This window comes from Cygnus olor, chromosome 4, assembly GCF_009769625.2.
Source record: "Cygnus olor isolate bCygOlo1 chromosome 4, bCygOlo1.pri.v2, whole genome shotgun sequence".
NCBI classification, from domain to species: domain Eukaryota; kingdom Metazoa; phylum Chordata; class Aves; order Anseriformes; family Anatidae; genus Cygnus; species Cygnus olor.
The window spans coordinates 46,146,720-46,160,955 of record NC_049172.1 but is presented as its reverse complement, the minus strand read 5'-3'; the positions used below and the strand labels follow the sequence as shown (position 1 = coordinate 46,160,955).

Sequence of the window (14,236 nt, the reverse complement as noted above, 5' to 3'; positions counted from 1 at the left end):
CTGTTGCAGTCTCCCTGATCGCTGCAATTACCAAAATCCTGTTTCCAGCAATCCTCTTTGTTAGCATGTCTATTTCACAACCGGACAGCAAGCAAAGCATAAGCTGTCATTTAACAGCACTCTGCTGACGAGCAGCAACCTGCTTATCCACGGTACTGCTATTATTTTTGGTATCCAAAGGATTAATCCTTCTTGCATTGCATCCTGTCTGGTGAAGCAGCATTTCATCAAACAGATCTCTGTTAATTTTCCTCTAGTTATCTTCAAATAAAACTAAGTTTGCCATATCCCAGTGTTCAGAGATCCTCGTGGTTATCCACGAAATGTCACTACCGAGTGCCGTTTCCAATACTGAAACCTCCGTTTTCTCTTTGACAGTTATCCTTCAAGTGTTCCGTGTCAATTTCAGGCTTGCAATCAGCCCTTTCGCTATGTAGCCTGAAGCCATCACATTCTCCAGAGAAGGTTCACTGCCCACACGGCAGGCAAACGCAGTCCCGAGCAGTACCCCTATGGCACGAAAGTAATTTCCTGCACCTATAAAATTAATGGCAACAACATTCTCGGGGTTACAGAGCCAGAAACAAACCTGTCTACTGCAGGAACTTTGGCTGCACTTGCCTGTAAGCACAAAACGCACATGGGTCAGAAATCAGCAGAAACTGCAGATAGGAACCACAGGAATAAATCCACTGCAAACATTCCTAGGCCATGAAACCAACTCTTTGTACTTTGCGGCTAAAAATAGAATATGAACAGCGTTCACCATCTAAAACACCAAGAGACAGCTTGGTCCATAGCCATTATCAAAATTTTTTTTCTTCAGTTCTTTTTTCTTTCTTACAGTGCAAAAAGATGGAACCTGGCACCATTTGCCAGGCAGCACACGCTTGATTAATCGCTGACACCCAGTAACAGAAAGAGAAGCACACCATTTGTGTGACATTACCATGCCAAAACTGGTCCTCATCTTTCAGCCTGAGAACAGAAATTAAATGTTCAAGTTACAGATGTGCATCAGCTCCCAAACTGCTTATTCCAGCTGAAGCTGTGCTGCTTTTAGGCAGCAGAACAGGGCCTGAACATCTCCTCCAGCAATGCCTGCCTGGAACCGGTGCTGCCCTGGGCTCATTCTGCCCAGCACAGCATGCAGCTTCACCAAAAAACGATCCCTCTTGGCACTGCTGCTCACACCACTGAACTAGGTGAAAATACACATACAGCCTTAAATAAATAAATAAATAACCAAAACCAAGCATACTAAAACCAAATAACCCTCCTGTTCCCCAAGCCATCCCACACTGCACTAAGCTGTGGCTGCAGATGCGCTGTGGGTGATTCAACGAGAAATTTTACCAAACCTTTGCTAGAATGGTCTCTCATAAGGTGGATAAAAGCATTGTACTTTCTTTCCACCTAGAGAGCACTCTGACCTTACTCAAATCACAGAGCATTTAGCTCTGACTTCAGATTCAAAACAACTCAGAAACCAGCACCAAAACCAGTCCTAATGCAGATAATCTGTTTTGAGCACTCCAGCAGAAGCCAGGACTGAGGTGAGACAGCAGCAATTAGGCCAGGTTGGAGCCATCCCGAAATCGCTGTCACATCGCTGTCACATTCGCCTCGCGCAGAACCGTGACTTTTCACCATAGCTGCAAGCACGCACAGCAAGATGCTTCTCATCGCTGGCTGGTGGGAAGGGAGCACTGTTAGCTGTGCATTTTGATACCAGGACTTGACTTTCTCTGTGTTAAGCAGCTCCTACCCAAACCATTTATAGACCTCAGTGACTCACTAAGCTAAAGACACCACTGCAGACTCCAAACAGAGCACTGTCAGTTAGTACATAATGTGTAATTATCACTCGCATTTTTTTCCTGGGCATTCTGGTCTCTCGTTATAAAGTGACTTAGTTCACTGAAGCAGTCTCCCACTAATACCTGCTGCAAAGATCCTCTAATCCAAAACCTCTGCAAATCCGACTTGCACCCAGGTAAAACACCCCAGCGATCCAGAGGGATTTATTTTGGTTTGAGACAGCTCAAGTCAGAGCAATCGTAACAGCAAATGGCTTCTTAATGCACATAAAAAACAAGTGAAGATGCAAAGGGCGCAGAACCGTCTGCTTTACAAGTCCCTGCTTCAAATGGGGTGCGTTTTAACGCTTCTGCTGACGCTGCGACAACCAGTAACATTGGCGTCCACCACACCAGGAAAATCCATGTTTTGTAAGAAGGCTTAATTTATAAAGATCTTCTCTGACCCTTAAGCACAGTAGATATTTGTGCCTTGATGCTGACATTTCAAACTTTTCCCAAGAGGCAGGGGCGCTCTCGCAGGTGCCCTGAATCAACCCCCGGGGTCGTTCTCTCTGCTGTACCGGAGCCAGAGGGCCAGCTGAGCAGAGAACAGCCCTCCACATGCCACGAAGGCCCCGAAGCCGCTCGGGACGGCCTCACACTGAGAGCAGACAGAGCGCGGAGGCACAGAACAGCGAGGTGCGCGCAGGCCGAGGCTGCAGGGGCGGCGGGGAGGAGAAGCAGATGGAAAGCAAGGGGGACGGACGGGCAGCCCGCCCGCCGGGGCTCTCACCTCGCAGGCGCCGGGCCAGCCGCTTGGCCCAGGCGGCCCGGTGCGGCGCGGCGCCGTCGGGCGGCCCCTGGTGGCGGCTCGGAGCCTCCGCCGCCCGCCGCGCCCCGCGGGCAGCCGCCGCCGCTGCCGCCGCCCCCGCCGCCGCCCTGCCCCGCCGCGCCGCTGCCCAGCGACGCCGCGGGGCTGCCCCACTCCACGTCCATCTCCAGCACCGGCCCCCCCGCCGCCGCCGCCGCGGCCGCGGCCGCCGCCGCTTCCTCCTCCTCGGGCTCGAAGCCCGGGTTGTCCCGGCTCCACGCCTGCCGCGAGCAGGCGGACGGCGGCGGCGACGGCGGGCAGGAGCCTGCCCGCGCCGCCTCGCCCAGCCGCTCCAGCTCCAGCTGCTCCCGGCCGCGCCGGCAGCCGCCGCGGCCCGCCATCAGCCCGCCGCCGCTGCCCGGGGCGGGGCGCAGCCGCCACCGCCCCTTCCCCGCCCTCCGGGGCCAGCCCGGAAAGCCCGGGGCACGGAGGGAGATGTAGTCGATCCGTCCGGCGGTCGGTCGGTCGGTCGGTCGGCCCGACCGGCCGCAGCACCTCTCACGGCCGCCCGCCTCCCTCCCTCCCTCCCTCCGGCGGCCCTTGAGGGGAGCGCTCTTCCCGCCCTTTTCTCCTCAGCGCTCCTCCCGCCACGCAGTCGGGCCCTGCCGAAATAAAGTTTTGTGGTTTTGTGTGTTTTGGTAAAAGCAGAAATAATCACAGGACACACACACACACACACACGAGTATTTCACCTCATGTACGTGTGGAAGCTCCTCGCACCATGAGCTACGCAGCTCTTCCCCCCCCACCACCACCACACAGCAACACAACCCTGAGGAATGGGTTTTTTATGATTTTATTTAAATCCGGTTACAAAATATACACAGGCAGCAGGATGCGCAGCATCCCCCGGAGGCACCGCTCCCCAGCACCCCACCACAGCCTGGCTGGGTGGTCAGGAAGCAGTGCGCCCCAACTTGAGCATCGCCACGCACTCTGTGTTTACAGATACCACAGCAGATCTGCTCTCCCCCAGCCCCACATTTTGGCAGAAATTACGGAAAGGAGGAACACACCAGATTCCCCTTAAATTGTGACTTCATTGTTTTCAATGCTGTGATGCTCTCGAGCGTTCTCAGCACTCTCCAATGTCTGGTTGCTGGTGTCATCAATAGTGGGGATGCTGGCAGCTGCGCTGACCCGTCTCTCTCTGCTCTCCATGCTGTGGCGGCCTTCGCCTCTGGCACCATCCTTGCTGTCACCTCCCTCAACCTCGGGGCTGTCGAATTTCTGACGGCTGTCATTTTCCATGCTCTGGTGGTGGGTGAGCTCGCTGCTGTCCCGCTCATGGCTCTTGTCCAGCCACTCTCCACTGACAGCACGCTTCCCTGGGGCACGGTGGGCAGCCAGTTCCTTCTGCCAGAGCCCCACTTGCTGGCTGTCCCCATGCAGGGCACTCTCATCTTCCTCTGTGGCATCATCTGCAATGAGCTGCATTGCACAAAGGGAAAATGAAGAGCCATCAGCCGCCTGCCACCTGTGCTGCAGTGCTACACCTCTGCTCTGAGACAGTGTGGACTTACACAAACTGGTCATGTTATAAGAAACTCAGGTCTGATCCTGGACTCAGATTTCCTGCGTGCAAGCCCATCAGGGCAGTGCAACCCGCATTACCGCCTTGCTTGCAGCAGCGGGCTGTGCTCCTGCCTCCGCATGTCCACAGCCCTCACTGACTGGGGGTGTCCAGAGGAAAGGCACCCCTCTGGTTACGCCTGCCTTTACCTCCCGCCAATCCTTTTCAGAGCTGACTCCCATATGATAATATCTCCATTCTCATCTTCACCACCCTTTTCCAATACCCGCTGCACAGCCCCATTCACCTTTCTGGCAGCTTTGCGGAGCTTGCTCGATTTCACCATGCTGGCTTTGGCCTTCATCCTGTATGCCACACTGTCGCCCCTGCCTGCGTTGTCCCCACGGGTGAAAGGGAAGGGAGGGGAGGGTGCCGTTACTGGGATGTCTGTGGGAAAGTCTGTGACAACCTCATCAGACTCGTCAGTGTCATTGGAATCATTATCATCATCATCATCGTCGTCGTCATCCACAGCCTCGTGGCTCTTGCTTGGCACATCAGGAAAGTGCTGGAAAGCATTAACCATGCATCAATCAAATCGACATACACTGAGGCATGCCAAGCAACGTCCCTCCTGCTAAACCAGTGCTTAGGCACTGTTGCAGACCTAAGTGCCCAAATTGTTCCTAATTTGCCCCATCCTGCCTGAAGCCTTGCTTTATTTAGGGGGAAATGTTACCACAAGAACTGCATTTGGCTGAGGAGAGCAAGTATTGCTATGCACTGGCTGCCCTGCAGAGCTCAGCTGGCATTTAGCCATCCAAAACACTTACCAGTTTTACCGGGACATTTTCAGCATTTTCTTCTGAAGAGTAAAGAGTCTGAAAACAACAGAAAACTCACTATATTAGCACAAAGAGGCGCATTCAGTGGAGCTGATAAACAAGCTCATTATTCTTTAAGCACTTAATCCTAAATCGCAAGGTTTGGCATTGAAAGATGCCACACTTTCTCCCCAAGTCAGTTGGGCGTACCTGCTGAAGTGATGCCAGGTCATTCTGCGGGTGCTGCAGGAGCTCTTGAGAGTGAGAATTCACAAGGTTGTGGTGTTGTCTGTGTGAGTGATGGCCCCTGGGGTCCTTCAGGAGAAAAAAGGAGGTTTTAAGGAGGAAAAAAGGAGCAGAGTGGAGCCAGTGAAACTGTCGGCACCGTGCAATCTGTGTTCACGCAGGTGTGGCAGCTGCAGCACGTACTCTGTTCATACAGGATGTGTCCTCAACCATCCCCTGCCACAGGGAGAGGACTGGGAACAAGCCACAATCCCAGATGAACGTTAGACCCAAATAAGATGGTACAGCAGATGTGCCTGTGCTCATTTTAGTGACATTTGGAGTTACATCTAAACGCTGTGGTTTCTGCTCATTCTCAGACTCTTTTCCCTACAGTGATCTATCTCCCTCACCATCAAGACCCCAAACTAAATGCAGTAGCTGGTTCTTAGAGAAAATAATTGATTTTACAAGTTTAGTAGCTAGTGATTGGGTATAAATCAAATAACTCTATACAAGATGAATATCATTTGCTCACACCACTCCAAAATTCACAGGAAGTGGGTTGCAGTGCTCTTCTAACACTAGACATTGTTATCCAACCCACACTAGTGTGTAGTAGTATAAATCACAACTGCTTTATTAAAGACAACAGATAGAAGGACAAAGAAACTTACGTATTTTTCTTCAGAGCTGGCAGAAATGGCATGCTGCTTGGATTTAATCTTGAAGGGAGGAAAGAGAAAAAGGGTTTATGGGTATCAATTTCTCGCTAAAGTGCACAGAAAATATTGCAAGTGATCACTAATACACATTTATGATGTACTCACCGGCCATGCAGCAGCAACGCTGATAAGGCATAAGCAAAGAACTGTCACCTTCATTGTGATGTTTTACCTGGAAAATAAGTTGTAACGATAAGTTAATGAGGTAAACTACCACAAAAAAAAATGCCATAGGCTTTTTCTTTCTCCTGGTGTTCTTTACTGTGCCTAGAGCAACTCTCTAACTCGGATTCAGCCAGCCCATTGCCATCTTATTTTTCTGTCCCCCAACTAGCTGGTTTTGCAATGACTTAGCAACTCAAAAGCTACAAGAAATTTAAAAGCAGATATTGAAAATTGCTGAGCAGTGGGGAGAGCAATCCCACTGAGAGGACAAGCAGACCTCTTCTGAAAAATAAGGTGCTATGCAGGTCAGTAAGGGTTTGTTATCATCGAGTTAACATCATTTCATCAAGAGACCAGACAACACAAACCCAGCTTGGATTTGTTTTTCAGTTACTTTAAAACTAGTTTTCAGAATTATTAACTAGAGTGGCTGTGAGTAAATTCACTTTACATGAACAGGAACCGCTTTTATGGACAGACTTTCATTTCCCCTGCAGAATTTTGAACAGAACAACCTGCATTTCCAAGCAGGAGATGAAGTGAAATAACTGCTCACACTGCAGTTTTAGCAATCTGATAAAAGAGTGGTGCCTGTGGGACAGTGCTGAGTTGCAGTAAATTTTGGTGCTGACAGACCATTTCCCAGGATAAACAACATCCCTGATAAATTAAGCCAGTTCTGGAATGAACAAGGAGCATTTAAAACTTTAGTAAGTCATAGCAGAAACGAAAGGCTACTACAGACATTTAAAACATATTAATAAGCCTGACAGTAAGGCAGGACTCTCTATTAGAGGTACTGCAGTCCCAAGAGATACACAGAGAAGGGCACACCTCCCACCCCTTCAGTAGCATGCAGCACCAACTGCAAGCCTGCCAGGAGAAACTGGGATATTACAAGGCTGTGGTTACACGCGGAAGGAAGCTTTCAGGGTTTTCAGTAACCTCCTGATATCTATCAGCACACAGATTTAAAACTGTGATTTTTTTATTTTTTGTGGTACTTTGTATTGCTTCAGCAACCACCTTCTCCCTCTAGAAGCAGACCTTTTCCCACAGAGAAGCATCAAATGTTCCTGCCCAGCAATGCAGCTCTGGAAGCTCGCCTTGGGTGAAGCTACAGACAGAAAGGCATGCATTGGGTGAAAAAGCAAAAAATTACCTTTTCTGGTGCTGGAGGAGTCTGCTGTAGCAGGAGGGCTCCCAGTGATCCCAGCAGCAGCTCCTGCTCGTTGGCTGCAAGAAGCTCTGGCTTTCTCCCTTCGTCCCTGACTGCCTGGCATCTGCAACTATGGGGAATTTAAACCCTGTCCCCGAGACTGGCCACCAATCCCTGCGTGGCGGAAAAAGCTGAGGTCATGAGGCTCCTGGCCACCGTCCTGCCCACGTTCTCCTACACTTCCTCTTTGGCTTTGTGGCTTTTGAAGCAAACAAAAGCCACTCTATGGTTAAAACATTACTTATGGGCAAGATCATTAACCAGCAGGTTTGTTGAATGCACAGCAGTTGGTATCGTGTAGGAGGACTTCAGGGCACATCCGTCCTCCTTTTGTAAGGAGGCAGAGCCCTGCTTCCCAGAAACCTTTCACGCCCTGTTCTGTAAGGGGTAGGGATGCATAATGCCTGCAGGAAGACCTGAACATAAAGCTCCCCAAAAAGGTATTAAGGAGATTTGCTCAGCAGGTATACATCTTGCAACGGGAATTACAAAGGCAGGGCGCAGAAGATGGCTTTCTGCCTTTTCAGTCTGAACAAGAAAACAATATTAGTCTGTCTCAATAAGCTTTCTGCTTCCAGAAACTTGTTTGGAAAGGTACATCAGATCCACTGATATGCTAATTAAAAAGGGGTTGTGCGCCATTATCTGAAATTCTCTCTCCGTTTCTATTCAGTAGTATCCCCTCTGGGTCCTTTCCAGTTTCATTCACTCTTTCAGCTGGACCAGTTGAGTCACCTGCTGCAGCTGTCTGCTGCACTGAGCCCGCTGCAGGACCCTTTCCAAGGACCAAATTCGAGGCATATACTCCGTCTCAAGAAGTGCCATGACTAGTATTGGGAACAAAGAGATGTTGTGGGATGAAATTCCACACCTGCCACCCACCGAGCAGCATGTCAGCTCTGCTGACGGTAGCACCTTGCCTGGACAGCCACTGTTGCCGGTCCCCCTGCCTGGTCTGTGACTTGCTGCCAGACTTGCAGACTCCCTTCCAACTGGTGTGCCTTTAAAATAAAACAGGAATGCCATTAAAGCACAGAGAAACCTTCCCAGCAGACGTTTTAGAAAGCAAAATATTCATAGCTGTCTCAAAGCCCTTATCTTTCTCCTCATTTCCGATACGTGGTTAATGTTTGATTTTGCAGCTTAACATCACTGAAGATGTTCATTTTGTGAGAGAATGGCTGTCTGTCCTTGGTCTAGCAGCAGTGAAATAGATACCTTGTCGTGGCTCCTGTCACCAGTTACCCTGTGCTTACTAACACTTGTGTTGTTTATTTGGAAACACCACCAGAAACACACCCAAGTTAGCTCAGCGACTATCCCCCACAGCACCACACAGACCTACCTCATTATATTTTTGAGCTCAGATCAACAACAATTATAAGTTTAACTTAGCCTGCTTAATAACGTCACCTTAATAATTTAAGTTAATAGTGTAGGAGAATTGGGTAAAAAGCTAGTACATCACTAAAAGCTCTGAACATTCATAAGCCCATGCATGCATCCACTTGGATGAGGGCTGTCATAGCTTTCATTTTTGGAGCAGCAGAATCACAATTTACTACCTTGTGAAAGATTTTTAAAGCATAAAAGCCTTCAGGAACAGAGGTTTCCTGAGGATTTCGATGGCTTCTGTCATCCCATCACATCCGCAGTTTGGTGCTTTTGGAAAGCAGGCTGTTTACCGAAGACCTTGGATGCAAATGCAGGCCTACAGCTGCAGGTGGGTGTTTGTTGGATATTTTAGCTTCAGCATTAGGTAGTAGCTGATACACCCAGTTAATCATACATTGATACGGCTGTTGTATCTCACGAGAGACATGACATGAACCCCAGGGAGTTGTTTCTGGAAAACAACTGGTGTTTCCAGCCTGCTGGGAGATGGCTGTGCTTCTGAGCACCGCTGCCAAGGCCACGGGGCTGATTTTGTAAGAGACGGAGAACAATAGTCATGTTTTGCACTAATTCAGAAGCAGGACATGCAGCGACAGTTATTACTAAAGAGCTTCAGTTTATGCACGATCAGCTAGTATGGAGCTGTAGTAAATTTAGCGCTTGTCTCATGCCCGTCATTATGTGGTTATTCATCCTGTAAATTGTTTTGCCCAGCCGAGAAATTCCTGTGCCTTGGCAGGAGGCAGTGCTTCTCGTCCTGTCAGAGATAAGCAACAAGTGGAGCAGAAAGGAGGTAGAGTTCCACCATTTTCACTTCCCACATTAAGCTCCCAAATTCCTGCTCCATCTTGGGCATGGGGGACCCCTGCCTGCAGCTACCTGAAACACCCAGTCCAGGAGAGTCAGCCCTCCTGACCTTTCCCATATTGGCCCTGCTCGCCTTGTTGTCCCACAGTTGTCAGTCCTCTGGGTACAATCCAGCCTGGGTTTCCTACTTGTCCTGGACCCCATTCAGTACATCAGGCCGAGCAACAGCTCCAGCTGCACTCTGGGACCAGAGCAGCATCCTCTGCTTGGCTGTGAGTAAGGCCAGGACAGAGAGGTTATTTTTTTCAGCAGCGTTACGAACACTGTCAAGGAGAAAACCCAAGAAACCCCAACTTGGCAGTGCTCTTATAAACAACTGCTCTGCAGCTACAGCATCCCAAAGAAAAGCAGGCTTGGAAAATACCGGTTTCTATGAAAAACAGATGAAAACCAAAACATTCTTGCACCGCAACCATGTTGTGTGGAGTGACACGGCCATTGCAGAATGATGCGGGGACCTATGACTTGTCTGCGTATTGCAGCACCCAATACTGGAATACACGAGGCAATAACATTTCTGTTCTGCTGTGCAGTGCAGATGCCAAGCTGCCAAGGCGAGTGCCATTTAACCCTTGCTCAGGCACCAAAGGGGATTTCAGAATCCCACATACCCAGTGCCAGCTCTCGCCATTCCAGAACAACACTGGCCCAAGAGGGATGGATAGGGACAGAAAGCAGACTTTCTGGGAAAACAACCCAGATGTAAGCAGCCAGTGGACGAGAAAGTGCCAAAGTTTGACAGATAGCACCAGCTTTGGTCTGCCATTTCCTCCCCCTGTACACGGAGCACCCACTGGCTTGCTCCTTCTGACCCTATGAGGCTAGCTGCTACCTGTTTGCAGTTTTGAGTGCCTTCTCAAAAACAGAGGACTAAATAAATAAATAGATAATTAGATAAATAAAACAGAGAAAAGAAAAGAAATCTGAGAAATTGCCATACAGCTGTAGACCAGAAATCCACGAGGCTGGATGGCCTCAGCCAGATTACAGCTCTAGGATAGCCAAGAGCCTGCTCCTACTATGGCATAAATACAGCCCAGCTGTCTGTAGCTTCCTAAAATGGAGCCCTAGATGAGTCTCCTCCCTTAGCTTTCAAAGCCAGACATAAAATAATAGCAATAATAATCAACTTTTCTGGACCTTTTTTCTCTGCTGAAATTCACGTGATTTAATACCAAAGCCAGCAGGGTGGCTGCAGGAGCCAAAGCAGCACAGAGCACTTGTGTTATTTTCCCATCCAGTAGTCCCTGGTACGAAGAGCAGAGCTGCAGACACTGCAGTACTGCTGTGCTTCAGCACCGAGCTGACAGGACAAGAATTGCATTTGTTTCAATTTGTTTCAAGTGGAAAATTTAGGAAACTGTCCAGACTACTATTAGAAACAAATGCAGCAGGCAAAAACACATAGGCTGTGCATGATTCTTCCACAGCGGTGCCATTCTGTGGTGTACGTAACCCCTAAAAAGCAGTTGTTTGAGAGCTGGAGGGTGAGGCCTGTAGCACCCCATCAGGGGCTGGGGCTGAAGCAGCTCTCTTGAGGTGTTGGCTCTGAAGCCTGAACATTGATGCAGAAAGCCCACAAGACCTGTGCTTAAATCTTCCGTGTGCTCCTAAAAAGTCACCAGCACCCTGCCCGCTCAAGCCTCATGATCCAAGAACTGAGGGCAACCTAAGCGTAGAGACAGCTTTGCAGAAGACTGCTTTTTGAGCAAGGATTGCAAAGCATGGTGACGAGTCACTTCCCTCTCCACCTCCCCTGCCATCTCAGAGTCCCTGTTTCTTATCCCTGCAACACAATTTTCTCCTCCCAGGGAGAGAGGACACTAATGGAAAGGTCCGCGTGTGCAGAACGGGCATGGAAAGAACAGCATCGCCTCGCTCTGCGTTGCGAAACTGCCGGAAAGTCACAAGACACCCGTTCCACCTAGCAGAGGGAACAGGGAGCAGACAGCCCCCCCAGAAAAGCTGCTACCCGTGCCAGAGGCAAACGCTGAACAGGGCACCTTTTCCCAGCACCTCCTGGCAGGGACCAGCACTGACCGGGGAATTTGGAGCAGTGCCAGGCACTGCACCATGCTCTGCAGCACGCGGGTCTGTGGTTACCCGCACACAAGACCTGTTGTCCACATCCTGCTTGTGCTTCTCTGTCCCCAGAAGGGCTGGGGAAGGTGAAGCACGAGCTGCGATGGAGTGCAGGACTGCCGGGATGGGCTGTGACCCTGCCACTGAACCTGAACTTGGACCCAGCCTGGGCTGAGCACCAGAAACCACCCTGCTTTCGCACGGTGTCAGTTTTTTTGTGAGCAGTTTTCATGGTTTTCAGTCTGGTGCCGCTGTGGTGGGAAGGGGACGGATGCAGCACTGAGTCAGTGTGAAAGCAAACATCTCTCCTGGGCACTGCACGCGGAGTGGGAGGAAAAATCCTCTCGTGGACCCGGTGAAAGGAAATTAGAGACCTGGGGACTGGGTTTGGAGAGGAAGTAGCTTGGTGGAGAGGCTGATCTGATTTTGTGGGAGAACCAAAAACCATCAGGCCAGGGTCAAGGCGTCCTGCCCGAGTCGGGAGAGGCTCCCCGCCGGAGGCTCAGCTCCAGGCTGGAAAGGCAAGACAGCTCCTGCTCATCAGGGCAACCTGTTTTAATTAGCATTGGGACAAACATCTCCAACACCATGCGCAAGCAATGAGCTGGTATAGAACATCCCTCACATCCAGCACTTTCTCCTCCTGTTCTACCTAAAATTGCATTAAAAAAAATTATGAATGTAATTTATTTTTTTTTTCTGATGGAATGGGAAGTAGTCACTCACACCCGAGAGAGATATTGCCATCCAGCAAGTCAAGGGACAGATTCGGTTTCCTAATCGTATACTTGCTCCCCCGGCAGCCTGCCACGCGGGAAGGACAAGCTCCTGCTCTCCTTCCTTGCTTTCCAGCACCCTTAGGAAGGGAGTGTTTTTTTGGGAAAAAAAAAAAAAAAAAAAAAAAAAGAAAAGATAATCACATCCAGATTTAGGAAATAACATTTTGCACATAATTCATAGTGGCTACCTAGAAAGATTATCGGTTGAGCTTACAGCTATAAATTTGACAGAATAAATGGCAAACTGTGGTTGGCATAGGGATGCAAAGCAGGAAGCGTACTGGAGCTATACATTAACTAGAGGAAAGGAAAGTCTAAGAAACTCGGTTAATGAGCAGGCTCGAAAGCAAACAGCAAGAAGGGACAGCCACCAGGGCAACCAGCCCTGGAGAGGCATAGGCAGCATCAGGGATCTTTGCATTAGGAACAACATTACAGGCCAATAAATAACAAGCCAGAAGTGCAGTTTGCTCACAGAGCCTTGTTTATCACCAAGAGGTCAAGTGACTTCTCCTCACCCATGGAAAATGTGAGCACAGAAGATGACAAGCAATTTTGGGAAGCAACATCCGTTCTGTATGGAGAAATTTGATCTGTTGTACCCAAAATAACTGATGTTGAAACACAGCCTAACTCACATCTAAGCCATCGATTAGACAACAGGAGGAAGCAAGATGGTTTTTGGGAGCTCGGTTGGTCTCATCTCAGGACGGGGGGCAGTGGCAGAGCTGCTGGGCAGCACTGACCGTGCCCCTGAGGAGCAGCAGAAACACCAGCACCTGCACCTTCAGTAGCACTGATGCAGCAGCACCTGACCCACACAGCTCCCCAGTGCTTCACCCTCCTGCACCACCCTAGCAGCAGCATATGGATGTGAAAAGCAGGAGGAAAAATAAAAAATCAGATGGTGGCTACAGCAAAACACAGGGCAGGGTGCAGGTCAGCAATGCTGCTCAGATTAACAAACCCTGGCAAGAGTGTTCTGTGTTCAGCATTTGCCAAAAGGTGCTGAGCTCCCTTGGGCAGGCTCTGGTATGCAGGGGCACACATGAGGTATTTTTGCGGGTTTGAAACAGGAGGCACGATTACATCCAGGGCTGACAGCACGATGGGAGCGAGCTTCCTGCACGCAGGTGTGCATATAGAAACACATCCACATGCGGTTAATAAGTTACGTTCCCCTTTCTGTCCCAAATGAAATTCTGGAGTTCTGAGTCACACGGAAGCTACAAAACAAATGGAAAATCACAGCAACAAGAGAGAGACCTGGAGCATGTTCCTGTACAGTACGTCAGAAGTCCTAATGCAAATAACCCAAGCCCCCTGCTTGAGAGAAGATGGGAAGAGGAGGGATGAATTCCCACAAGTAGTCATGGGTGTGGGCATCTCCTCTGCTTGCACCCCAAGCAGACACAGTGGTTGTTTTCAGATATACCTTCCAACCTCCCAGACCCAGCCACCCTGCCTCTCTGCTATGTCACTGCCATCACGGGAGGCTGCAGGGTAACACAGCATTGGTACCATTTCACAGATTCACGTAGGAGGACAAGTGGGACCAGGTCTCAGGAGCAACAGCAGGACAAGGTGGGCTGTGCAGAGAACACTCCCTGTGGCTTTTTGGCAAACACTGTGAGTTTCACTGCAAGGCAGCACGGCTGCTTTTCCAGTTGAGTCACCCTTTTCCAAAGACATGCCTGCTGGATGGTTTGGGCTCTTAAAATGATTGCAATTACGTTGATTTTCCACCAAAAGTGACTATAACCAAAACA

The 14,236-nt window shown here is 49.7% G+C and overlaps 2 protein-coding genes across 4 annotated transcripts in view; both read right to left on the bottom strand.

Annotated features, from left to right (window-relative positions):
* Nucleotides 1-3,029, bottom strand: part of PKD2 (polycystin 2, transient receptor potential cation channel) — a 29,775-nt gene extending 26,746 nt beyond the window's left edge. Inside the window, exons 1-2 of one of the 3 annotated variants that reach the window (XM_040555192.1) lie at nucleotides 2,756-3,029; nucleotides 2,596-2,718 (exon numbers count right to left, since the gene is read on the bottom strand). In XM_040555192.1, coding sequence (XP_040411126.1) covers nucleotides 2,596-2,718; nucleotides 2,756-3,014 — 382 coding nt within the window. In that variant the 5' untranslated portion in view covers nucleotides 3,015-3,029. Of the gene's footprint in view, nucleotides 1-2,595; nucleotides 2,719-2,755 lie in introns of those variants that run through there. The other 2 variants (XM_040555191.1, XM_040555189.1) reach the window with 2 other exon arrangements.
* Nucleotides 3,030-3,453: 424 nt separating this feature from the next.
* SPP1 (secreted phosphoprotein 1) lies at nucleotides 3,454-7,517 on the bottom strand. The gene is made up of 7 exons (XM_040555989.1): nucleotides 7,288-7,517; nucleotides 6,066-6,132; nucleotides 5,913-5,960; nucleotides 5,221-5,325; nucleotides 5,020-5,067; nucleotides 4,494-4,754; nucleotides 3,454-4,104 (listed from the first exon to the last, which is right to left on the bottom strand). Exons 2-7 carry the CDS (start codon nucleotides 6,117-6,119, stop codon nucleotides 3,700-3,702), a joined length of 921 nt encoding a protein of 306 aa, XP_040411923.1. The 5' UTR covers nucleotides 6,120-6,132; nucleotides 7,288-7,517; the 3' UTR covers nucleotides 3,454-3,699.
* Between the last annotated feature and the right edge of the window lie 6,719 nt (nucleotides 7,518-14,236).